Raw genomic sequence first — 25,932 nt, forward strand, 5'->3', positions numbered from 1 at the left:
CCATAAGTAAATACACTCTCGCACACCGAGCTGAATTTCTTGTTTTATTTCGGCATTTTATTGTCGGCAAATTCCCGCCCAGCCCCCAGATCCTTCGGTCCTTCGCTCCTTTGCACAAGACGTAGCCAAGGGCAATGACAACGACAAAATAAACCTACAGCTATACCTAAACCTCAACCAAGATGCAGACTGGAGACTACAGACTGCAGACTTCCACTCGCCCCCGGTGAAGTCCCAGCTTTGCCAGGCAAACTTCGTTGTGTTGCCAAATTAAAGTTTTCAATTAAAATTTGGCCATTGTTGTCATTTGGTTGCCTGCCCTCCTCAATCTTCCCAGCTTCTTGTTGTCATAGGATGGAGATAAAGCCGAAAAATGCCAGAAGGGGCGTGAGTTGCGCCAGAGGACTGACCATCTATGTATTGTATCTCGGAGCCAGCGAGGGCAATCAAGAATAAGTTCAAAACTTCCGAAATTTGATTTGATTACTGACACTTCACTGCGCAAAAATCGCAAAAATATGTTAAGCTACTATATACAATTTTATTGCAAAGATTGTCAAGAAATACGTATTTACTTTATTTAGTTAATCCTTCATTTTATACAATTTTGTTAAAAAATTGAGGGTTTTATATAGATAGAATTTCTTAAAGGGAAATTAAACGTTTTTCATAGTTTGAGAATTTTGTCTTCTCACTTTTTCTTCTCAATATTCCGCGTCAAAAGCAGGCTCCGTTTTGGGATTGTTGAAGAAATTTCCAAATTTAAACCCCCTTTTCTCTGTGTAACTTACCTCTAACTGACAGGATCCGTCTAACTCGGCTGATTAGTCAGCGAATCCCACGCACAAAAGCGCGTCATTAATATCCATAAACGCCGGGACTACTTTGGCCCAGATGTATGGCCTTAAATCAGAGGGACAAAGGCTGCATTAGCCTCGTTTGACGGGCTGGCGTTTCGTCAATTAGCGGCTCATTCATCAATTTTAATAAAATTTCACATATCCAACGGGTGGCAACCGCAACAGGCGAGCAAAATGGGGGCTAAAAAAGATGCCACATACGAACGGGTTGTATAGCATAGTTCTTTACAGTTGAACAAGCTGGTCACTGGTAGGTGGATAGGCCTTTGGAGGTGGGGTTTGGTAGTACCCGGAGCAGTGGGAGCAGCTATGATAACATTCATTTGCCTGTAAATTTCCCAAAAGGCATGTAACAAACTTTGGGGCGCTGCTCAAACTATGCTCAAAGAGGGAGGTTTGGGCTTAAAAACACGCATGGGCAAACATAAGATGTGATGGGGGCCAGGATGTGTGTATATTCGAGGGTCGGGTGTATTTCTGTACAAAGGATTATTTCGTCTCGACCAAACATGCAATTAATTATAAGCTTAAGGCCTTGGGTCCCGTCCCTTTACGGCTCGCCTGTTGTTGCCGCTCCCGTTTGTGGCACTTCCACATGGGGCTTGAAAACTTGAAAGATAATAACCTTAGCTTACAGCCAGACTGAAACAAGGACATTGTGCCTGCGGGGTGGGAGGGATAGAGAAAGTAAGGGGATAGAGTGGGCACTACAACTATTATTTATTCCCAAAAGTTTAAGGCAACATCATTATCTTTTATGCACAACAGCACATCCTCCTGACAATGTCCGGCAAGGATGTGCCCTTCCAACCCTCTTTGCGGACCGGGCTCCTTGAAGAAAACGTTCCAGGGGTCCGGTGCCCTGTATATGTGTATACTCTTTCATTAAAACCCACTCGCACACGCCCGCACAAAAGTTGCTGCGGCCATATTCCTGCCCAGCAACCCCCGAACTATATCCTTTTCAGGGACCGTTGGGTGGGTGGGCTGTACTCTGTGTTTAGTTTCACAAAAACTTTTCAACACCATCAGCTCAAGACATAAAAACTTATCGCCTGCCAGCCTACCCACCCTCTAAGCCTTTTTCGCCCACCCCCAACACGAGTTTGCGTAGAATCCAACCCCCAATTTGATAAATTTACGAAACGAAAAGCTCTTGGAGCCGGGCGTTGTGGTTGTCCCTTGAATATTGGATATGGTAAGCGAATAACATAACTTATTCTGGGCTCGGGGAATGGGCCAGAAGAACCCTCAGATATCTTGGCAGACGTCTGTTTTACTTAAGGGTTGGGATATATTACTATAATGTTATAAAAGTGTAGGTATAATATCTTGTTATTCAACAAAAATGCTCTAAAACCATTTTTTTTTTAATATAAACTAATAAAAATTAAATCAAATAGTAAGAATATTAATAAAAAGCTGGCACCTGCTGGGCTGGACTTTATATTTGATTAAATTTAAATAATATAAAATTTAATTTTACTGTATTCTTTGTATAATATTGAGTTTTCAAAATACTGTTACCCTTAAACCCAGAATCGCCTAGAAATAAGTATCTCATGATATCTTGGGCCATGCAGCATCTTTAAATTTGCTTTCAACCCCTTCGGTGATCTTCTCTGCTGGCCGGTCAGAGGTCAATCTGGCCAAGATTTTCTCACACTGTTTTGGGCAGCTTTTCAACTCTTTTTCCCGGCAACCGGACAGGCTGGTTTTAGGACCCTGTCGAGCAGAATCCTCCGTCTGTGGGAACGGATGCTGTCCAGTTGTGGAATCGCCTTCGTGTGGGAAAGAGCATCTTCGAGGAGAGCACTGGCCAGCAGTCCAGAGCCGAGCTCCAAGACAGGCTGTGAGTAATGGCAGGGTCAAACCTTATCTAATAGTTGGGGCCCAAAAAGTATGGCCCAAAAGGAGGAGGAGGCATTGCACAACCTCCCTGCACCCGTCCCACACTTTGTGTTGCACAAGAACTATTCAAACTTTCGGTCATGGCATAATACCTCCAACAGTTGAACAATCCAACAATCCGGCAGTGGCCAGGACGAGGCACGTAGCAGGATTTAATGTCCCGCAGTGGTACTTGAGAAAAAGTAGTTGGCACATTTGGTAAATGGCCAAGGGGACGGGTATACGATGGCATGGCATGGTGTAGCAGCTAAGAACTTTTACTTTGCAGCTGCAAAAGTAATGGGAGATCCTGAATGGGTACGAGCTGGCGAGCTCGCTCCATTCGCAAGAAACTTTTGCCAAAGCAAAAAGTTTGCTCAGCAAAAAGAACCTATGTATATCTGTGTGTACATGCGAATCGTACATAATGTAATGCAATAAAACGAAAACACTTTTGGCCTAGGCACCCAGAGCCCAGCACCCAGCCATCACCCCTTACCAAAACTAAACTCAACCCATACCAAAACCAAAAACTCAAACGGAGGGCCTTGGCAAGAAAACTTTCTCGTGCAGAGGGGGGCAAAATTTAATAGAAAATGTTCTTGTTGGAATTTTCATTTATAAATATTCCGGAGGCGGAGAAGGCGTGGGGGGAGACAGCAGGACGAGACTCAAACTATTTGCAGCAGCAAATTCCAAGAAGTTTTAGCCAAGCTTCGGCGGCAGAAGTGGGAGAAACGGGCGAAAGGAGAGAAATGGGCCAGGAAGAAGGCCGAAAGGATGGAAGTCGCATCTAGCATGGCTTCTAAATACATTCATGTACATAACATTTTGTCGACTGCTTTTTTGTGACTCTTTGCTTATGATTTATCGCAACCATCAAGAAGATGCCCCAGCTTCGATTTTGCCTAAGTGAACCGCCAACATGGGAGGACACTGAGAAAAATTTTGTCTAAACAGCTGCCATGAATCGAACAAACTTCATTTGGTAAACCAAAAAAATCGTAAACTGTTTTTCCATAATTATAAAAAATGTTTGCTAGAAATATTTACCAGAGACTTTCTATACCGGTATCATATAGTAAGATAAGAAATCATTTCAAGTTACCAGATTTGGATTAAAGATCAATATAAGCCATATTGAATTTTATAAATTGCTTATAAGATTTAGGTTTAGAGGTACTTTAGTTTGAAAGGATTTTCGGTTTTTTTTTTAAATAAAATAGAAAAGACTTTGATTTATTTTTTAATACTCATAATTTACTTTAAGTTGTTCTATTAAGCTCACACCTCCAAATTTAGTTCCCGAAAATTTAAGGGTAGGTTCCAGTATCAGAAGATACATTTTTAATATATGGTTTAAATCAAAGTAAAAAAATTGTTATATGTTAAGCATATATTCTAATCTTTTGGCCTTTTAAAATATTTTTTGGTTTATTTCAGTTCTACTAACAAGTTAGCAAGTATTTCCCGCAGTGTTTAGTGGGCGCTTAGGTGGGACACACGCAATTTGCATGCCGCTTATGGGGGAACTGGTGGGTGGTTTTGGGCGCACATACTCCACGGCCGAGTGCTTTTCATGTTCCACTTTTGATGTTCGACCGCACGCATTACGGATCTGCCTTGGACGGAGCAACTATTTCGGCATCTCGTCCGCCTTGTGCGGAAACTTTCCCCTCGTCAAAGTCAGCTTAATTAATGAACGGCCTCCCACCCGTCCAGTTTTCGGGGCTGGAGGGGGTGCGAAAATCAATATTCAAATGCCTGCAAGCCGAATCCTTCCTCTTTCAGTACCCTGCGTGGCGACATCAATTAGAGCACGTCATCTTGGCCGCCTCCGAAACTTTGGACCAACAATGAGGGTATAGTACGGTACAGTCACACCCATGCCCAAAATCACACACAAGAAAAGGCGTGGCAAGGTCGAGGGGTGTGAGGGTGTGCGAGAACTGGTTCTGGTTTCCTGGGTTCAATTTTCTGTTGCGAAAACTCACCCCCGAAATGTAGGAAGATGCTGCCGGCTGAAACCCTCCGCCCCTTCTCGATTCTAATAAGAAAGCGGCGCCATTTTGAATTTGAGAACAACCCCCGGCTCTGTAGGAGGAGAGCAGCCGAATAAGTAACGTAAGCGTGCTCCTTATTTATGACATTTTTATGCTAATGGAATTCATTCTCGTCTCTGTGTGTGTGTGTGTGTGTCAGACCCGCAGGGATTAAGGCCTCTGATAAGAAAATACTGCGAGTCCTTAATATACTCGTTCGCTCGAGTGTGTGTGTGAGTGGTGATTGTTGCAGATGGCGGCAAAATAACGGACATTTTATGGCGGGTATTAAGAGATCCATTAAGGAATATGGAGCAGTAGGGAAATACAATCAAAAATTACTCCTACAGATTAAAATTGCCTTTAAAAAACATACAATAGCAAGAGTTCTTCTTGAATGCCCTTTAATGCCTTAAGGACTGTAAATAGTGTCTTAAAGCCTCTCTTATCTCTTAATAATACAAAGGCTTTCTTTTACTTATTCTTTAATATATTTAAAGCTTTAAAAACTCACTCCTTTGTCGACAATTTTATTAGTTGAAAGGGCAAAATTTAGCTCTCCAAGCTAAACAAATCCCAACTCAACAGCGTAGGAGCGACAGAGCCATTAGGCACTTGTGTCTTTATGGCGCTGATAAACTCTTTTGTAGGAGGAATACTTGCAGCTGACATAATTATAAAAGGAAACAAATGTGTCACACACGGACACACACTCGTAGGAAAAAAAACACATACACTTGCCGAGGGACTCTCGCAGGACCCACAGATACAGCAACAGAAACAGGACCAAAAGCAGAGACACATATCTGAAGGGTCCAAGCTGGAACAAAAGGATTCTTCTTTGCCATACAAAATCGTTAATGATAAAAATACAAAAATGGGTAACACACATGTTTAATGCCAAATGTGGCAGCCGTACCCAAACCTCTTGCACATCCTGCTTGGCCAGAGGACGAAAAAGGACACGAACACAGACATACACAAGGGACAAATATAAGCAAAGTTAGAAGGAGGAAAAAAATCCAGTGTTTGGGATATTAGCTAGTGGTATTACTTGTATTCCCTATTAAGATAAGTTTACTTCAAATAAAAAGATACTTGAAAATACTTGGTTATCTCTTATTGCTTTAAGGCTTCTTTCCTTCAGAATACTGTTGCCCTCGTTTGGTTTCAGGTTCTCCACTCCTAAGGATAGGATCCTGATGTCCCAACCACAAGCCAGGCACGCCCCCAGTTAAAGGCTGACTCGATCTCCAGGCCAGACACAACCGGAAGCCTTTTCCTTCGCCGGGCTAAATCAGCCAAAAATTCCCAATTAATTTGCACATCAATTTTCAGGCGTAAATAGAAACTGGCAACGCCTCAAACCCTTTCCCAGATGAAATTGCCCTGCGAAGCATCAATAATGGCATAAAAATTGATTACATTTGCTGGGGACAGGCAGCCAGAAGCCCAGTAGTTATAGTTGAGATGCAAAACTGTTGGTCGGTCAGGAAATGGGCTAGAAGGAGCTCCGGCTTAACCCATTCCAGGCCAATGGACCCAAGCTTTCCTCCCTCTGTTTTCTTGCCCTAACACCAACTATTAAGGGGGGAGGAGGAAATATCCTTGAGGCCCAGGCATGGCCAAGTATTTGTGTATCTATGGATGAAAATGGGTCTCACACACAAGCACTCAGAAAAAAAGGGTGCAAGTTTTCAAATAATAAATAGAAAAAAGTGAAGAGTAAGAAGTATAAATTAAGGCATAATTTCAATCAATAATTAGGACTTTAAATAGGAAATAATCTCTCTAAATTGATCTTATTTTCTATTTAAGAAAATCAAATATTAAAAAGAGAATATTGGTTTTGAATTTAGTATAAAATATATTTTACTATTTAAACCATTATAAAAAAACAGCAATTTACATTAAAATGTTATATAAATGCATTTTATCGTGAATTTCTTATATAAATCCTCAGTTTCTTTGCCTGCTAAACCACTCTGGAGATAGTTGCCATAGAACAGGCAACATCATTTAAACTTGCACTGATGAGGGTGAATACAAAATACGAAATACAAAGTAAAAAAATGTTTCCGTTTCTTGTTGTCCTGTTTTGATGACTCCCTCTCTGTCTGCCTGTGGGTGTATAAGTAAAACTACTCATATATATATATATATATATGTGTGTGTGTGTCCTAGCCAACTAATAAATATGAACGAAATGAAACTGCCCAAAAATTTCCACACAATCACACATTATGCACACCCCCGCACTCACATGCACACATTAGCCATATAGTTTTGCCTGTTGGCTTTCAAGTTGACTGCAAAATCCGCAAAAGAACGCCACACGCACACACCCGCATAAATGCCCCCATCCCAAGGATCTGTGCGACTGTGTGTGTGTGTGCGCATGCCAACTTTCGCTTCATAAGTGGTCGCTTCACATGTCCCTGCTAGAGTGTATGTGTGTGGGTGCTGAAAAATGAACCCATCATGGCCGAAAAACTACAGCCGGAAATTCGGTTAGCAAGTGTTGGCTCCCTGTTTCCAGTGTGGGTGTCCTGCGTGTGTGTGTTTAATGAGTGTCCTTGTTCTCATACCCTTCGGATAGAAGACTGCGCTCCGATCAACACCTACGAATGCATTTTGATGGGTGTTCGATGCACCTTAAAAAGGATGCGGTATCAGCCAAGTAAGGACTATAACTTTAATATTACAATTGATATTTATCAATTCATTGTATTCAGATCTTAAAAACAAACTAATAAGCTAAGAAATTCGTTTTTACCACAAAAAAGACTGGGTTTTAAAACAGATGTTTCCTCAAATAACAAAAACAGATTGGAAAAATGTGTTCCTAAACGAATAACAAATGCAGTTAATTAATGGAATTTAAGACAAATGTCTACATTTTTAGTAATTTAACATTGGAAATGATAAAATCATTATGTTACCAGTATGCAACTCAAGTTATTATAAAACTAAAACAATGTTTTAGTTAGTAAATTAGTTGTTTGTAATTTAAATAAGTTTTATTTATGCCTACAAATTTTATGGCTTAAACCTTAATTTACGCCCATTGCCAAAGTATATATATTCAGCTAGAGTAAAGAGTATGCCATCTTTCCTTGTCCGCAGTTTAACTTGTTTCATTCTGTATTTTTTTCTTGAAGTCAAATTATGGTAACATAAATGTGGGCGGCAGGCGGGACAACAGCATGGAAAAGTATAAGGCTGAGCTGGAAAAAAATGGTTGGCCAACCAAAAATGAGGGTCGCCGGAGATAGGAACTTGTGCGAGTATTTTTAGGCGCCTTTTTGATCCAAACAATGCCAGCCGACTCGCCTCGACCGCCAGCCCTCCCCATATCGACCCCCTTCTTCTTAAAGGCCAGCATTTTCTCTGGAAAAGCCTTTTGCCGAATTTATTTTTCCCCCATCTGTATGTGTGGGTTATTTTGGAGTAGGAGTGTGTGTGTGTGCGGCGCTTGTGTGTGTATCTTTTGCTGACTTTTCAGGCACTCAGACACTCGGGCAGGATACACACGGTCAGGACACTTTCACAGGATAAACTGGCACGCACAATCCTTCTTGGCCAGTACCTCCTTTGTGTAGGCCCTGTCTTTGTCTGTGTGCGGTGGTTCTGCTGTTGGTGTTGTCCTTCTTGTGCCCGTGTTGTCCTTAGCAGGCAGACCCCATTTAGCCCCATCCTTGGCCGCAGCCCCAAATCCATTTTCTCTCTTTCAGTTTTTACTTGTATTTTATATGAAAACTTTACAACACACAAATTTGCATATATAGAAGTCCCCTCGTCGCTATGTGTGTGTGTGTGTATGTGTGAGTTTGTGTTAGTGTTTGTGTGAGCGAGGAAAATGTATGCAAATTTCAAGTGTTTCCTCTTCGTTATGAACCCAACTTCAATGCAAAATTAACAGAAATATGTAAATTTTCTTTTCGTCCAGGCCTCCTCTTTTCCACATTTTCGGTTGCCAAAGGACCCGAGCCTAACGGCACCATCTGAAGTTTTGGGCGTTTTGTACACAACTGTACTGCCAAGTTTTGGGCAAGAAAATGTGTGGCTTGTGCTCTTGCGGCTTTGGAATATTTATTGATTTGTATGGACATCTACAAAATATTAGACTTTTTTATTTGCTCCTCAATATTTTGTGTTTGAGCATGAAAAAAAATTGTTAGGAAATTTTATGTAAATAGGTTGATAAAAAAGCTTTAAGCATCTTAAGTTGCCACAATTATCTTCAACATATCGAAAAAGGCTAATACGACTAAGGACTTGATTATATTAAGAGTTAAAATTAATACATTTTTTTAAAACTTATTGGTTATACACATTTATATGGTTTATTAACCAAAAAAGAAAATATTTTGCATTGTATACTATACTTTAATTTTGTATTATTCTATTTAGACTTTATATATTACGTATAACTAGTTTAAACATTTTTTTGTCAAAATAAAAATCATTTTGATTATATATTAAATCATTCCCATTTTGTCTCGAATTTCCTGCTCAGGAAAGTGTGATTTATGTTAAGGAAGTTGGACTGTATGTACTTCCGGCATTCAATTTGCACACGGGGCGTATCATTAACGACTGCCAAACGGCTCATTCACAATGGACGAGCACTAATGTCCCATTTCGGAATGCTCGCTCACACTCGCAGACTGGCATGGATGTCGTGACCCCACCTCTAACCCAATGACCGGGACCAACCCAGGCCAAACAAGGGTTAACAGCAATTTAAATAATAAAAGTGCTTCGGCTGTGGGATTCGGGGAAACGGAAAAAATGCAAAAAAATATCAGTGCAACCCTTAACTTGTTGCTATGCCCGAAAGATGGCATCCAAAATGAAACTAGCAAAGATGCGAATAAAAAAATAACGGACGAAAAGGAGCAAGGATCCAAAGGAAAAGGTTGACCCACAAGCGGAAAGCTGTGATGGATTACGGACTTCGAATGGGGGCCAGCGGCCCACTCAAATGGATTACATGGGGAAATCTGGGTTAGATGATCTGGGTTCGGCCTGAGCCCAGCCCGCTATAGACCTGTGCAGGCCATAAATTTAAAGCTGACAAATTTCGCTGACTCAAGAAACTTGTTTTTGCGGTCCTCGACAGCGGCAAGGAGCTGAGTGTGGAAAAACAAGTTCAAATGGGGAATTTTTCCCATCAACAGGGCCAGACAATTGCAGTTCAAATGGTCAAGGATACGCGAGGACTCTGGACCCTAGAAACCAGTTTGGTCCAGCGGCTGCTGCAGCTTTTGCTACCCGCCAGGTGTGCCAACTGATGATGCTGGAGATTTTGATCCCTATAACCACCCTGCGATCCCAGAGCCCAGACCCACCACCAAAGGGAAACGCGAGCGTTTTCCGATCTTTTGAGCCTTGCTTTTTCTACAATAAACTTGCCCAACGGGTTTTCATTGTTGCCAACGGCGTCCTTTGTCCACATCCTGGCAGACAATGGACAAAGCTCGGGCATCCTGATTGCGATCGGATCCGTTTGGCGTCGCTTCGCGCGATCTGGCGGGTATATAAACTGCGGCTGCTGCGCAGAATCAATCAGTTTCATTTCAATCTTCAAACGCTGAGGATCAACAGCATAGGAGCAGCAGCAGCTGGAGCCGCACAGGAGCAACAGAAGCACCAGGACCGAGGACTCCTCGCAGCGCCATGACCAGGCGGCGCTAAGGAGGCTGTTGCAGCATCTCCAGAACCGACCAGAAAACCAAACAAAAATCACAAAAATCAACCAAATCCACCGCAGCAAGCCCGACAAAATTCACACGAAAAGTTGCTTAAATTCAACCGCCGAATGTCAGATTAATTTGTATAAAACCCAAGTACCAACTCAAGCCAAACTCCAAACGAACAATTTGCGAAAATAGTTAATGTGGAATTCACTTTTTACACATTTTCGCGAGATGGTTAAAGTATAACTAAAAAAAAAAAACAAAACAAAAGCCTAAGTTTAAGCAAAAGTTTAACCAAATTCAAAACATCTAAAACAGCTAAAAACAAATTAAACAAATTTACATTTCCTGGATATACTTGAAATATAAAATTCTGGAATTGAAATAATTACAAACAAAATTCAAAACCAACAACTAAAATCAAGGAAAGCTGAAAACCAACAAAATCGTTAAATACCTGGAACCAATTGGAAAGTTCTCAACCCATCCGGCCAAAAGATGAAAAATCTTTAGTGAAAGAGATAATAATATCGTTTTTATATCTTACAGGTAAATACATATCATATAATATATTCAAAAATTATAAAAATTCAAACAATGATCCGTGAATCCTTACAAAATCTAATATATAAACGTTGTTTTTTAAAGGAACCCCAGAAAAGCTGAAGAAAGGAAAGCTATTATGGATCGAGCAGTAACCACACATCTTGCATCCGGATCACACTCACATCCCCGCCAACGAAATTGTTATGAAACTCAACAAAATTCTTAAGTGTTTACTGCTCATAATTCTCTACTGCAATGACAATCTCGCCAAGAACGAAATTCAAAATCCGAACTGCTACCAAAATCGAATCAAAATCCACAGCCAGCCCAACTGCCAGTGTCTCCAGCAACTGCTACGCCCCCAGGGCGCCGCCGCCGCCGCCCACCGAAGAGTCCTGTGTGGGCCCAAGCAAGAAATCCGGCCAGCAAATCAAACAGAAATCCGACAGAAACGGCAAGGAAGGAAACCGAAATTCAAGTCCAGGCACAATCCAAAAATCCAAGTACACCTTTGCTGGGCGCCCCAAGCACCGAGAAAGCTGATGACGATGAACTCGATTGCGAGGCGAAGGATCGAGCATTTGACGGCGAAAGGAGCAGAAGGACGAAAGGGAGCAGCGACGCCGACGCCGGCAGAAGCAGCAGATAACCAGAGAAGGAAAGGAGAAAGCTGCCCCGCCGTAGATATCCTGCTGAATATCTAAGCAGGGGCAGTGATTTACCCCAAGCAGCAAAGCAAAAAAAGCCACCACCCCTCGACAGGAAGACCAAGCAAACACTCACACACATACAGCCCACATCCTGCGGCGAATTCGCACACAAGCACAGACCGAGAGAGAGAGAGAGCCGAAGCAGCAGCAGAGAGAAAAAGAGAGAGCGAGAGAGTGTCCACCTTCTGCTCTCCAAATTTCGCAAGTATGTTTTGACTACTGTTTAGAAACCAATTTCAAAAACAGATTTGAGAAACCCCCTCTGAAGCCTTATTAGAAAATTCAAAACTATTTTTTCCAAGAAAAACCCAAATTATACTCTAAAAACATCCAAATTCGAGCCAAAGGTAGACCTCCTTGCCAACCTCTATTCAAGCAGCCCAGAAGCAAAATTTCAAAATCCCACCGATACAAGCCCAAATCCAAAAACGAACTCTTCTTCTACGGCATCGCAGAAGGCTTCATTTCCAGAAGGCAAACCAAGAATCCCTGAGTTTTTTTTCTATTCATTATAAAAGAGTTCGCCCCTGCCCCGCCAAATTCCACACACACAATGCAATAGTTTATCATTTTGTGTCCCAAAACGCAAATCGAAAGAATTGAAAATTCCAAATTCGAGTTTCGTTATTACGAGTTTTTAGTTTAAACCACAATCTTAATGCAAAAAGTAAGCAAAATGCCAAAAGACCGTTTCGCATGGCCCAGAGCTTTAGGCGCAAATCAACCACCCAACCACACTCACACACACACACCACTCACACACAAACACACACACACACGTTAGGCAACACACACACACGCGCAGGGGTACGCTCAGCAAGACACTCACCCACCCAAACACACTCACACCCCTTTGGCAAGAAAATGGCTGCAAAGGAAGCTGCTTCTACGATTCCCAAGAAGAAAAGAAATAGCCTGACCCCAAAAGTTCGATAGAAAAATACCACGAAAACGAGTAATAGGTTATAGGTTAGCAAAAAACAGGAAAAAAAACACTATAGCCAACTCAGAACTCAATCTTAACACAAGCATTCCTCAGCGCTTTCAATATTTCCTTGACATTTTCATCAAGGAAAGCAAAGGCGTTGCGGCATTTTTTAATCACACGTTTTTGAAAATTTCAAAGAAATATTTAAAGCGCAAGAAGAGCTATTGCACATTTGTACAGCCAAGAAATCAGTACAAAACCAAGGGAAGTCATCAATCCCACCCTCAACCCTTAGGCACGCAAAAATGTCTCCTGGTCATTGACTCAGAAACAAATTCGACCGGCAAAATTGCGATTTAAACAGAAAATACATTGCATAAACTGAAATTAAGAAAATACCAGACCAAAAACCACAAATTAAGCCTTTAGAGATCAGAAAAGATATAAATCAAAACCAGTATAGGTAAATTCAATCAATTTAAAATCTTTATAATACTCAGTTCTCTAAAATATAAAATTCATTCTAATAACAAAAAACAACAATTCAGACAGCAAAATCTTTATAATCAGAAATCCAAAATTCTAATTATGTATATTCCATCCAAATTAAAAAAACACGTATTCATATTCAGTTCAGTAAATTACAATTACAAAATTTCCATAAAAATTAAAAATCAAGTAAAAAGACCTCACCAAATCTAAACGAAAACATTAAGAGGAGCCCATCCAAACTTAAAAGATCATGAAATTCAACTTCAATGTTTTTTGTACAAAAGTTTCAGTCAAGAAATTTACTAAATTAATTCAAAATCAAATCCAAAATACCAGTTCAGAAAGTAAAAATTACAAATATTTCCATTAAATTTAAATTATCAAATTAAACAGAAAAATAAACCTCTAAATTCAAATTAAAAAATCGAATCCAAATCAAAGCGCATCCAAATTTAAAAGATCAAAATCAATGCTTTTTATATTACAAACGTTAAAAAAGAAACTAATTATCCAATTTTAACATGAAAAATAAAAAACACCCAAGGTCATCCTCCAAATTCAAAACAATAAATAAAAAAAAAACAAATCCAAGTTCTATCCAAATTAAAACCAAATTCAATTCAAATTTAAACATGAAAATTACTTTCTAAAAACTCATCCTGAAATTGTTGAAATAAAACCAAAAATTCATTGCCAAAACAATAACTCAAAAATAAGAAAAAGTCGTACTTTAAATTCAAAGAAATAAATAAAGCGAATTCCAAATTCAATCCAAATTTAAAAAGTGAAAATTCAAAAATTTACTCATTCCTTAAGGTAATGAAATAAAACCAAACAAAACTTAACTACAAAAATTCAAAACATTTAAAGTACAATTTTTAAAGTTTTTAAGTGAAATTCGAAATCTAGCTGAAAAACATTAAATTAATTATTTCGAGTTGTCTTAATAAATTATTAACAAAATTCAAAAGACAAAACTTTCCTTTTAAAAGTGGTTAATCAATTACAAAAAGGACCAAACAAAACCAACCATTACTTATTTTAAAACCAAACACAAGCATCCAAATTCAAAATCAAGAGATTACGTATATACAAATTATAAATCAAATACCAGTAATTCATTTCCAAATCATGAAAAGGTTTAATCATAAATTATTTTAAAACCAAATTAAACACAAGCATCCAAATTCAAAATCAATAGATTACGTATACTACAAATTATAAATCAAATACCAGTAATTCATTTGAAAAGGTTTAATTTTAAAACACAACTTTTGCACAACATTAAATATGAACAAAAAATTCAACAGCTGAAAACATAAATTAATATGTAAATCAAAATTTAAAATCCAAAGAAAAACGTTCCTTAGTTTTTAATACCAACAAATTCAACATCTGTTTCAAATTCAAAATCAGCAAAATTTTAATTCTTTATATCAAAAACAAAGTAACGAAATTATTACAAAGCTCAAAATCACAAATTAAAATATCTGCATTCAGATTCCTAAACAAGAAAACAAGTTTTACCAAATTCAAAATTCCAAGTGTAAATATCTGTATTTAAATTTCAAAACAAATTTTCACAAAATTTGAAAGCGAATAAACTAGATTCAGTAAATTCAAAATCAAAACAATAAAAATACTACAAAATTCCAAATGGCTCAAGCAAAAAATATGAAAAATACGAAAGCCAAAAGAATATATTAAAATCCAATTTATTCACTCATCTCGACAAAAAAATAAAATCATCCATTTAAACTTATCTGAAGGCAAAAAAATCATTCAATCACAAAAAATATTTTAATGAAAACTTTAACCAAATTATTATTCAATTAGACATTCTTAATTCATTCCCAATTTTTACAAATATTCCTTCAAATGAGGACAATTTTATAAAATTCATTTTTGATAGATTTTTTGACAATTACCTACCTTAAATTTGCAAAATCTTCATTGCTATTAACTGAAATATTCTTTATATAAAAGTCAAATTCAAAACCGCTCATCATAAAATTTCGTTTAATGTGAACAAGAAAAATTAATGTCTCAAAACAAATTACAAACAAAGAAAGTATTAGAAAAATATAATTGGCAGAACTTTTTATTTAAAATATTACTGGCAAGAAACTTTAGTAAACGCAAGTCAAAACTCAAATTGATGAAATCAAACATTTCAAAGTAATTTTAAATCTAAAGTTTATTTCTAAATAATAAAACCTAGCGAATTTAAATATTTGTGAAGCCATTAGATCGAAAAATACAAAAAAAAAACAAATATATATAGTACTAAAAATTAAAATTGCAATATAAAAAAGCAAACAGAAATCAACAAAACTAGTCCTGGAAACAAAGTTTTAATAACATTTCTTTAGCACCTTCTGAAAAAGCAAACTAGATTTATAAAAAGCAAATACACAAATTTAAAAAAAAAAAACTTTCAAAGCAATATATAAAATTAAGTGGGCTTCCAAGCCAGTTTAGAAAACAATTTAACACATTTCAGATATTTTTTAAATTTTTAATCAAAAACTCGTTTAACAACTTTAGCCTTTTTTTGATTTACTTCTTATACAACAAAAAGCTCAACAAAAATTTCTATTAAGACTGATAAATCAAAAATATATTTTTCTTTAAATTTATTATCAAAAATCAATAAAAAAAATTAAAATCCCACAAATAGTTACCGCACTTCGAGAAGATTTACAACATACAAATAGATTTTCATTGAAAACTATTAGAATTTAAAATTTTTCATACATTTTGATTAGTTTAAATTTTTAAAAATTTGGTTCACGCTTTTAAATTTTATTGCGAAATTCATCAAATGTTTCCAACCACTTAAAAATATTTTTAAACATACGAAATCCATTATCTTAGGGTCTGGAATACGAAAAATGAACTGCCTTTCATCTCAAGTAAAATTTAAATGACTCTAGCAACAATTTGAAAAATGCATTTATAGTGAAAGAAATCGAAAAACGTTTTAATTATTTACAATTTTATTCGACTAAAAGGTCTGCCTCTTTCAACACTCAAAAATAATATTAACATATCTAAATTATTTTATTTTAGAACCATCCAAAACATATCCAAAATCCAATTTCAACTTTCGGCTCCTCTGGCAATCATCAAAATTGAAAACTGACACCAAAATTGAACCAAAATTCAACCACTCACCGGCCACAAAATTCAAAATTCACACCAAAATTTAATTTAAAGCATTTTAACAGACCAGGTACCCAAAACTCCAACCCAAGTCCACACTCAGTCAAAAACCAAAAAAGAAAGTGTATAGTAATTACGGAAAACAATTAAAATGACAATAAGAACAAACCGAAATTCAAAAAGACCGACCAAAGCACTGCCAAATTTAATAAGTTGACAACAAATCCTCCTGTTCAGAAGTCGCAGCATTCGAGGAACCTTTCGGTGCATAATTATTACCACATTAAGATGATTAAGTGTACGCAGCCCACCCATTAAATTCAGCCAAACAAAACAAAGCCAAAAATTCCAAAAATAAGAGAGAAAAAACGACGAACTCTAGCTAAATTTCAAAAAGGCAGTATTATAAATTACAAGAAACTGCGGAAGTTTTAATGCGACAAATGTCAGGAGCAAAAACGGAGGCCGCCGAAAAGCACCAAAATTCCGAGCTGGTGCTGGCGAAGAAGACGCGACAGGCACAGGAACATGGTTAGGGAAACTCCTGGCAACTTTCTGGCCAAAATCTTACAAATGGCGGCCAAAGGGCGAGGCGAGCGGCCGATGGCAGATAAATCACGGCAAAACAAAACAATTTCCAGCGCTCGTGCAAAATTCCAAATCCACAAGAACAAAAACCGAAGCTGAAAACTAAAAGACTGAAACTGAAACTGAAACCGAAACAAAGGCACGCGAATTTCCCAAGTACACTCTCCATAGAAGGGGGTTGAAAAACCAGTTGACCCGGCAGAATCAACAGCATCCAAGCATCCTCAAAAGATGACCACTTTGATCCGCCCCAGGAGAGGCCTCAAGCCCATTACTCTCGCCCGAAGGCCGCCGAATACGAAGACACAGAACACTGCACAACTTAACCCAAATCCAATTCCGAAATCAAAATTATAATCGAAATCAGAATCTCAAACAAAATGAAGGCAGCACGCCAGCAGAACCGCAACTTTAAGTAATATTCGAGACGAGTGTCACGAGCACAGCTGAAAAACTACAACTCCGAGCTCCGAGCTCCGAGCCCCGACCCCCCGAATCAGAATCCCTTTCAGAAATGTGGTCAGACTTGGTTTCTTTGGCAAAAGTTCGAACCATCATCATGCAGCTGAAAGCACATCAAACAAAACTCCAAATTTATATAAACTACTGGCAATAGCCGAGGTCGAGGCATAATTGCCATCAATAAATAAAATATGGCTGGCCTGGGGGCCAGTGGCCACCACACACCAGCACAGCCAAGGACCATAGCAGACCCTCTGCCAAGAAGACACAACACCATAGGACAGCCAATCCGCCCCAGAAGAAGCCCACCCACCAAGCGCCCAGTCAATGGCCACTAGACAGCAGAACGTTTTTGATTTATAAATTCATGGCTAAAGTTGCCCGGCCAAGTGGCAGCCGACTCCACGATGACTATATGACGACACAGACCCCGCACACAATCACCACCCAGAGAGACTTGGCAAACAAGAAAATGCAAAAACCGTCTTATGAAATTACACATTTCCGACTTGTACTAGCAAAACACCAACCTGAAAAAAGCACCCAAGCCGAAGCCCCAAAAAAACCAAATTCAAGCAAGCAAATTTACAAAGTAGAAGCTCCAGTCCCCGCCTCCCCCGAATCCCGAATCCGGCCAGAAATTTAGTTATGAATTTTATTTACAAACACAACCCCATCATCAGCAGAGAGCAGCATCTTCCGCCTTTGGCTAGTAGGAAAGAAATCAAAAGTATCTAGGAAGTTTCGGGCAATTTGGAAATTTGCAAAATCATTGAGACAGACGCGAGAAGCAACCACGAAGAGTAGCAAATGGAATCTTGTACAATAGTTCTATTGAAAGACATTCAAAAGTTGTAAAAAGAAAAAGAAAAAGAAAAAGAAATCCTTTCCAAAACAGATCTACGCAAAGAGAGAGACAGATAGAGATAGTTAGAGAGAGAGATAAGCCAGACGAAGGGATCAAGAATATATATATTCCATATAGCCAGAACAGGAAGAAAGGACAAAGAAAACTCGCGAAAAGAAAAACGTTTCGGACACAAGGTTGGGGATACCTAGTGTAATTGCTTAGAATTAGGGTGTTGCACTTAGCAGGTTGCAAGTGCAGTGCCGACTGACCCCGCCCACAAACGCCCCCGACCCAAACTCAACCCCTAGACAATGGAAATTCCCCCACGGGCAGCTCAAAAAGACACACGTTAGCTCCACCTTAGGCCTCTTTGGACCCAAAAAAAGTGAACCATCATCAGGAACTACGATTAAGCGCGTATTGTACCACGTAACTACACTCTGTATCCCCTTAGTTAAGCTAAAATTACACGAGAATACGAGAAATTGCACAAAAACTCACACAAAAGGCAAAAGAAAAACGGAAACTAATGTAGATAATGCCAATCCTTTTGTCTAAAACCTCAACTATTGGAAATTTCGCAATCGAATTGCGAGATGTTTTAGACGAAACGATTGCCGCATTTTTTATGTGATTTTATATATTTACATTCATTTACACGCACAAGTATGTTTTTATACATTTTATTTCGATGTTCTCCCTACTATCATTATCGTCGTCAGATACAATTAATATTTTTTTTCGACACATGTGATAAGCAAAAATGTTATGAACAGCATCAGAAGACCACTCAAATTCAACCAGGAAACAAAACTAAATCAAAACTGTGTTAATCAATCTTTGATAGATCTAAAAAAATTAATTTTCCATAAGTATCTTTAAAAAGTCATGTATCCAAAAGTATCATTTTGTATCAATCCTCTAAATCACATTTAATCTTTTGTAACCACACATATTTTAAATTGTTAATTCAACCGCACAACCTCGAAAACACATAAATATTGTAAACATTAGAAAAAGTAAAATTACTATTACCAAACAAAAATCAATAAAATTGTACAAGCCAATTTGCTCTAATAACAAAACAATAAATAACGAGTTTTACTTTACCTCTGCACTTTCAGCAAAAGGTTTTTCAGGTGGATCTACTTAAATAAAAAAAAATTTGGTACATCAACAGATTTTTTGCAATCCAAAATATATTACTTAAGCTGCTAAAAACGGTAAGATAATGGGAAATATTAAAAATTGTACATTTTTAATGACTGTTAAGGTACACTTAAAATATCTGAACCCATCTTTTTAAATCCTTGAGGGAAAACCTTCCGAGGAAAATCAAGACAAACTATAGGGTTTTCAATTTATTTAATGATATGTATACCGAAAGTTAAAAGTGAAAGAATCACAATATGCAGATTTATTTTATCTCAAATTCTTATAAAGAAATATAGTGCAGTTGGGATCTTTTAACAGGAACGTGTTCAATCATACCACCAAACTATCAAAGAGGACTTATCAAAAGGTATTATAGCGATTGCAAAAGCCACCAAAATAATCCCCATCTACTACCTCAAGGTACTTATAATACAATTAAAAGCCAACCTCACATGACAAAATAAATGATAATGGTGTTTACAGTTTGAATTTAGACACTCAAATTGTTATAATAATAGATAAGGTAATGGTAGCTTCTTCTATAATTACCACCAAAACAAGTACAAATAAAACGAACACTTGCTTACTCGGTGCAGATTGATTGTAGTGCAGACATTTTGTCTGTGTGGCGACTGCTGTTGTACGCTGTACGAGTGCCGGCAGAGACTGAGCAGATGCCCTCTTTATGGGACCCTCAAAACCGCATGCATTGAGGTTGGTCAATATTCGTCATCGCTTTATTACGACATTGCTTCGCAGCGTCTTAGGCTAACAGTAGTAACATTCAGTGCACAGTTTATGTTTAAGAAAAGATCCACGTTTGATTTATTTTGACTACTTCCGATGCTACGAGTAGAGTTCGAATTTTGTTGCTTTTCTAGTTTTTGTGACGCTCGCGAAATAAAATAATAAATAACCAAAAATTAGTTTCAAATTACGGAGGCTAATATCAACTGAAGGCCGTGGACGCGTTTTGGGACAATTCACTCTACAAGCCGGCCACAATGATCGCTGGGTTCTCCACGGCAGCCTTGACTTTGCGCAGGAACAGCACCGCCTCGCGGCCATCGATGATCCGGTGATCGTAGGTCAGGGCCACGTACATCATGGGACGAATCTTGACCTGGTTTCGAAACAGCAGCATTAGTACAGGTAGAAACGATGGCCTGGGCGGCAACAAACCTCTCCCTTGACAGCGATTGGCCGCTCAAAGATGCCGTGCATGCCGAGAATGGCACTCTGTGGCGGATTGATGATGGGCGTGCCCATCAGGGATCCGAACACTCCGCCATTGCTGATGGTGAAGGTGCCGCCGTCCATGTCCTCCACGGTGATGGCGTCCCGCTTCGCCTTGTCGGCCAGACCGGCCAGGGCGATCTCGATGTCAGCATAGTTCATGCTCTCCACGTTCCGGATGACGGGCACCACCAGGCCACGGGGCGTGGCCACGGCCACAGAGATGTCCACGTAGTCGCGATACACAATGTCCTGCGAAAATCAAGGGAATTATGAGCGCTTGGCAACACCGAATGTTCCACATTCATCGTCTTATCGCCACGGGAAATTGCAAAAGTGTCGCCTGATAAGGCGCACTTTAAACAGCATGGCCCATCAGGCTACGACGTCACGGGCGATAAGCGATTGATAAGCGGAGGGCGGGGCGGAGGCCTGTTTACCGTGCCATCGATGACGGCGTTCACCACGGGCTGGTCCTGCAGCGCATAGGCACTGGCCTTCGAGAAGATGGACATGAAGCCAAACTTGATGCCGTACTTCTTGGTGAATGCTTCCAGATTCTGCTTGCGGAAGTCCATGGCGTAGCTGGAAAAAGGTGAAGAGTTTGGGGATTAATATAAAGTTTTGATGTATTCTCTAGTCTAGAATCAATCATCACCTCATATCGATCTCGTTGAAAGTGGTGAGCATAGCGCATGTGTTCTGGGCATCCTTCAAGCGGGCGGCAATCTTCTGACGCATGCGGTTCATCTTGACGCGCTGCTCGGACCGCGTGCCCAAGATCTGGCGCGAGCCATCGACCGGTGGCACTTTCACCTGGGCGACGGCCGGCTTCAGGGCAGCCACGGGGGCAGCTGGCGGAGGACGAGGCGCCGCCTTGGGTGGAGGTGGTGGAGGCTTGGCAGCAGCGGCAGCTGGAGCGGGAGCCGCCATGGGTGGGGCGGCGGCAGCGGGAGCTGGGGCGGCTTTGGGAGCGGCAGGAGCAGGAGCGGGAGCAGCAGCAGCAGCCGCCGGAGCAGCTGCCTTGGCGGGCGCTGCACCGGGCTTGATCTTGAACAGGGCCTGGCCGGGCTTGACGGTGTCGCCGTCCTTGACCAGAATGTCGGTCAGGGAGCCGGCGAAGGGAGCTGGCACAGCCACCGTGGTCTTGTCGGTCTCGATCTCCATGACGGCCTCGTCGGCGGCGAATGAGTCACCCACCTTGCAGGTGAACCTGTTGCGGGGGTAATGGTCATTAGTCAGTTAACAGGAAACCTGTTGCCGAAAACCAGCTCTTACTTGATGTCACCCTCGGCGATGGAGTCCGCGAAGGGAGGCACATTCACGGTCTGCTCCGACCGCAGACTCGACGTGGTGTGGAAGCCCTGCCAGGCGAGGAGCCTGGAAATGGAGAAAACTCAGTGGAGGGTCACAGATATGAGCGTGTTGCACTCACCTGGGAGCATTCTGGCAGCGATTCTGGGCATCTTGGCTGAGCAGTTGCTGCTGCTGGGCGGCGCAGACGACTAGCCGGGAATACTGGCGGATGCAGCGCTTCAGCTGGTGGGCAGAGGTGAAAATTAGTGATTGCACAACCAGGAGGCGGCAGCGGCTGGCGGATCACGTGCGGCAGGGCGTCCCAAACAAAAGTTTTCCCCATTTTTCAGCCGCGCACGCACACACACCCATACAATTACATAACCGCCGAGTGCCAGGCGGGCAGCAAATTTCAAGATATTAATGGATATGGATATGTATATCAGTGGAGCAAATATGGCACACCTGGCCGAGCCCCCCCGTCCGCCTGCCGCCAGGGAATCCCCCGCAGAGGCCGCTCAGAAAATTTACCTCATTGCTTCGCAGGGCTCGAACTCCCAAAGTTTGGGGCAGCCGCCTCGTTACGATCGAAATTATTCCCGTCATGCTGCGACTCTGTTGCGCGAATTACGGGTCGGCGGATTTGTCACTCGTCAATTTATCGGAGAAGCACTCGAATTTCAAACAGAGTTAGCGGCCAAGGCAAAGCTACGTCGATTTCTGCAGTCCGCCCCTTTCCCTTTAAAAAATACCAATTTCTTATGTCATGACAGAAGCGGCGGTGGCGCCGCCTGGCGAAAAAGCGCCGAAAGCGCCAAAACAGCTGATGGAGCATTTGCACAAATATACCAAACTACCAATACGGTCCTCTTAAAATATCGCGGTTAGCCGCTTCACCCACCCATAAGTGGGTGGTAGGGTATCGTCTATCAATGTCTATCGCTTATCAGTACCTATCGCCTATCGATTATTGGCATTGCTAAAAAGTTTCGCGAACGTTGCAAAACGTAAAGTCAAAGCCAAGTCCGCCCGCCTTCAAAATGAGTTCAAAGTCACTTTTCGACAGCGAGGAGGATGCTGCCCAGGCCAACAAACTGTCCAGGAAAGCCAAGGAGTCGCCCTTCATGCTAGTGGGTGAGTTGGGGCGGAACTTGCGCTCGGCGGAAGTTTGGCCGCCGTGACGTCACATGGAAACTTTTGGCTGCAAACTGTTAGATGCTAACATATACATACATACGTACATGATGCGTGTGCGTGAAAATCGGCCAATCTTGACCTTGGCCATGTCAATTGACCGCCGAGGCTAGCGGCAACTAGGGGACTGCTCCGACACTTGGTGACATAACGCTTAGGGCTGCGTGATCTGTCATTTTCCTGGAAGCCGGATGATGTAACAGGAATATTTCGCAACTCCCAGAGGGTGTGCGATGCAACGGGAAATGGGATTATAGCATCCGTGACGTCAGGCTGCCATCTGATCTTGGCGCGTGTTCGAATACTGAACTTGTACCTCACTGCCTGCGTGTGTGACAACTAACAGCTGACGCTAACAAGTGTTGCCGATCTGACCGATTTCCCCCATCTAGCTATTATATATGTTTGACTTTAACTAGATCTAGATTTTTCATATATTTTATATATTCCCACTTCTGGGTAAATTTTATAAAATTTAACTAAGAAGTTTCTAAAACTCATATTTAAAATTTGAAAAAGAAGTTCTTTAACTCAAACCAGAACTTGTTATTGTAAATTAAAAATCTATTTAGTATTGTCACTATATGTAAAAGTTCAAAAGGGTGCTTTAAATGTCGAAAAAAGATTTCAAAATGGTATATTTATTAAGCTGAATTTTTTTTTGCAAATTAATAAGAATGCAACTTAAAATAAGAAATTGGAAAAATATATATATTACCCAAGTAGCTAGATATTTAGCATTGTATACTACCAGCACTGCTTTCATAATTTTTTTTCACCTTTTGTATGTTTATATTTGCCCGCCGTCTGGCTTTTATCAGCTGTTTGGGACAGAAAGCTAGCAACAACAAAGCACCCACATAATGACCAAGCGAAACTTATCAGTGATTTCCACTCTTACTTACAGGTATTGCCGGTTTTGTGGCCGCCGGAGCGATTGGCGCGTACAAGTACCGGAACCGCGGCACGATGAGCACGAGTGTGTTCCTGATGCAGCTGCGAGTGGCCGCCCAGGGCACCGTGGTCGGCTGCCTGACCATTGGACTGGCCTACAGCATGGCCAAGGAGTACCTGTTCGACAAGGCGCCCAAGGAGAAGTAATGGCCAGTTCCTACTTAGTTAATACTAGCTGTAGTTATAGTTGTTGTCACTCGTACACGAAGCTCCAAGCCCAATCCCAAGCTTCACACTTGTCTAATTCGAAATTTGTCCTCCCCTACTGTTTATTTATTTACCTTGTGTTCCCCTATTGGTTTATTTCACTTACCCCCCTTTGGTTTATTCTTTATTTTAGTACAAAGTCACTGAATAACTAAAGCTCATCTGATTGTATGGCCTCCCTCTCTAAAAGTACCCCACCAACACAAATCGGGATGATATTAGACCCCAGCAATCAGTAACTCTATGTATTGCACCATCAAAGATTCATACCGATCAAGAGGGTTAGGATCCCTGGAGGCTGGACTGTCCAGGCCCCGAGAATTAGATAATGTTTTGTATACCTGCGTAAGATTGTGATATGGTGTGTTTTAATTGTACAAGTTGGACATCCAAACGAAAGCTGTTGAAGGCAGACGACAAGATTATGAATACCTCTCGCATGATATGATATATTTAAATAAATCAATTTAGACTAAAACAGAACCCCTACATTTCTTTAATTTTTTTCTAAACTTAAAATCACTGGTGACATATTTGATTCTTTAGCTTTTTAGCTATTTATTTGCATGCTCATTTATGGATACGGATACAAACCGCTGTTGAAGATGATTTTTGGGATGTAAAACTCGGATTTAGAATGTCTTGGCGTTTTCGATGACCTTCTCGTTGTCGTAGATCTCCTTGGCGTAGCACAGGTTGGGGTAGTCGAAGGCGGCTCCGTAGCGGTTCTTGCATCCCGTGGTGGACTTCTCTCCGGGAGTGTACACGGGCTGGCCCACGATGTTGGAGGTGGCGAAGTTGCAGGTCAGCACGAAGTGGTTGTAGAAGTCGCGGGAGAAGCGCACGGCGGCACATCCCACGTGGGTGTTCTTCTCGGCCACGGAGATGGTGAACTTGGCCACGTCCTTGTTGGGCAGCTCCTCCGGGAAGCTGGCGAGGATCTCGGGGGAGGCGTTGGAGCGCTGGGCGAACCAGTTCTCGATCTGCTCCTTGATCAACTCGGCGTCGGTGTACTCCGTCTCTGCTCCACTGTAGCTGAAGATGGCGTTGTTCTGGCCTGCGTAGGCGAATCTTTCCGTGCTGCGGCACTTGTCTGGCAGGGACTCGCAAGTTCGCACATTGAGCAGGGCCAAGTGGGCGAGCTCCTCGCACCAGGACATCTTGGCCATGCGAATCGCCTTGGGTAAACCCTCTATTTTGCCTCCAGCCACGTTGTTTCGCAGTTCGTTGAAGAGGGTCAGGATCAGTTTGTGATGGGGCTCGATCTTCACCTTCCGCACATCCTTGGGGCAGTTTTCGCTGAAGTTCTGGAAGGGAATATGTGAGTATCTAATAGACTTGGGCACCCATTACTTACTCCTTTATTGTTGCACGCTATGTGCTTATCCAGGCAGGTGGGCAGAGCACAGTAGTCCACGGCAATGGTGGCTCCGATAAGGAATGTTAGTACAATGATTGTCTTCATGGTGACTTCCAATGCTGGCTTCTCACTGAACTCCACTAGTCCAGGGGACTCTTTATATAAGAAACCAGCCACACATATTCCTCGGATTTCAATTTTCACCTGCGAAATGGCAGCTGTTTTCGAAGGAATCTCTGGTTTCAGCTCAAAATTCCTGGTAATCATGCAAGTAACTTAACCAGGAGGTGCTCCT

The 25,932-nt window shown here is 40.8% G+C and overlaps 3 protein-coding genes and 1 pseudogene across 3 annotated transcripts; 2 read left to right on the top strand and 2 right to left on the bottom strand.

Moving 5' to 3' along the window:
* The first annotated feature begins 11,295 nt into the window (after positions 1-11,295).
* Positions 11,296-13,945, top strand: LOC108024317 (uncharacterized; annotated as a pseudogene).
* Positions 13,946-20,099: 6,154 nt separating this feature from the next.
* On the bottom strand, positions 20,100-22,689 carry LOC108024506 (dihydrolipoyllysine-residue succinyltransferase component of 2-oxoglutarate dehydrogenase complex, mitochondrial). The gene is made up of 7 exons (XM_017094452.3): positions 22,454-22,689; positions 22,062-22,165; positions 21,905-22,006; positions 21,285-21,839; positions 21,067-21,211; positions 20,573-20,878; positions 20,100-20,513 (listed from the first exon to the last, which is right to left on the bottom strand). The coding sequence occupies exons 1-7, from the start codon at positions 22,526-22,528 to the stop codon at positions 20,379-20,381; spliced, it is 1,422 nt and encodes a 473-aa protein (XP_016949941.1). The 5' UTR covers positions 22,529-22,689; the 3' UTR covers positions 20,100-20,378.
* Positions 22,690-22,877: 188 nt separating this feature from the next.
* Positions 22,878-24,760, top strand: LOC108024518 (HIG1 domain family member 1A, mitochondrial). The gene is made up of 3 exons (XM_017094469.2): positions 22,878-23,056; positions 24,024-24,213; positions 24,411-24,760. The coding sequence occupies exons 1-3, from the start codon at positions 22,963-22,965 to the stop codon at positions 24,430-24,432; spliced, it is 306 nt and encodes a 101-aa protein (XP_016949958.1). The 5' UTR covers positions 22,878-22,962; the 3' UTR covers positions 24,433-24,760.
* Positions 24,761-24,810: 50 nt separating this feature from the next.
* Positions 24,811-25,919, bottom strand: LOC108024512 (antigen 5 like allergen Cul n 1-like). Its single transcript, XM_017094460.3, has 2 exons — positions 25,635-25,919; positions 24,811-25,584 (listed from the first exon to the last, which is right to left on the bottom strand). The coding sequence occupies exons 1-2, from the start codon at positions 25,902-25,904 to the stop codon at positions 24,910-24,912; spliced, it is 945 nt and encodes a 314-aa protein (XP_016949949.2). The 5' UTR covers positions 25,905-25,919; the 3' UTR covers positions 24,811-24,909.
* Positions 25,920-25,932: the final 13 nt, after the last annotated feature.

This window comes from Drosophila biarmipes, chromosome 3R (assembly GCF_025231255.1).
Source record: "Drosophila biarmipes strain raj3 chromosome 3R, RU_DBia_V1.1, whole genome shotgun sequence".
Classification (NCBI taxonomy): Eukaryota; Metazoa; Arthropoda; class Insecta; order Diptera; family Drosophilidae; genus Drosophila; species Drosophila biarmipes.

What these genes read in the sequence shown, in the direction of transcription:
- LOC108024506 (XM_017094452.3), bottom strand. Translation starts at nt 22,528, where the DNA reads ATGACGGGAATAATTTCGATCGTAACGAGGCGGCTGCCCCAAACTTTG. An exon ending in TTCAACGAGATCGATATGAG is followed by an intron (nt 21,212 to 21,284) that starts GTGATGATTGAT and finishes ACCTTTTTCCAG; the next exon opens with CTACGCCATGGACTTCCGCA. An exon ending in CAATCGCTGTCAAGGGAGAG is followed by an intron (nt 20,514 to 20,572) that starts GTTTGTTGCCGC and finishes TTTCGAAACCAG; the next exon opens with GTCAAGATTCGTCCCATGAT.
- LOC108024518 (XM_017094469.2), top strand. Translation starts at nt 22,963, where the DNA reads ATGAGTTCAAAGTCACTTTTCGACAGCGAGGAGGATGCTGCCCAGGCC. An exon ending in GTCGCCCTTCATGCTAGTGG is followed by an intron (nt 23,057 to 24,023) that starts GTGAGTTGGGGC and finishes TCTTACTTACAG; the next exon opens with GTATTGCCGGTTTTGTGGCC. An exon ending in GACAAGGCGCCCAAGGAGAA is followed by an intron (nt 24,214 to 24,410) that starts GTAATGGCCAGT and finishes TCTTTATTTTAG; the next exon opens with TACAAAGTCACTGAATAACT.
- LOC108024512 (XM_017094460.3), bottom strand. Translation starts at nt 25,904, where the DNA reads ATGATTACCAGGAATTTTGAGCTGAAACCAGAGATTCCTTCGAAAACA. An exon ending in TAGCGTGCAACAATAAAGGA is followed by an intron (nt 25,585 to 25,634) that starts GTAAGTAATGGG and finishes ATTCCCTTCCAG; the next exon opens with AACTTCAGCGAAAACTGCCC.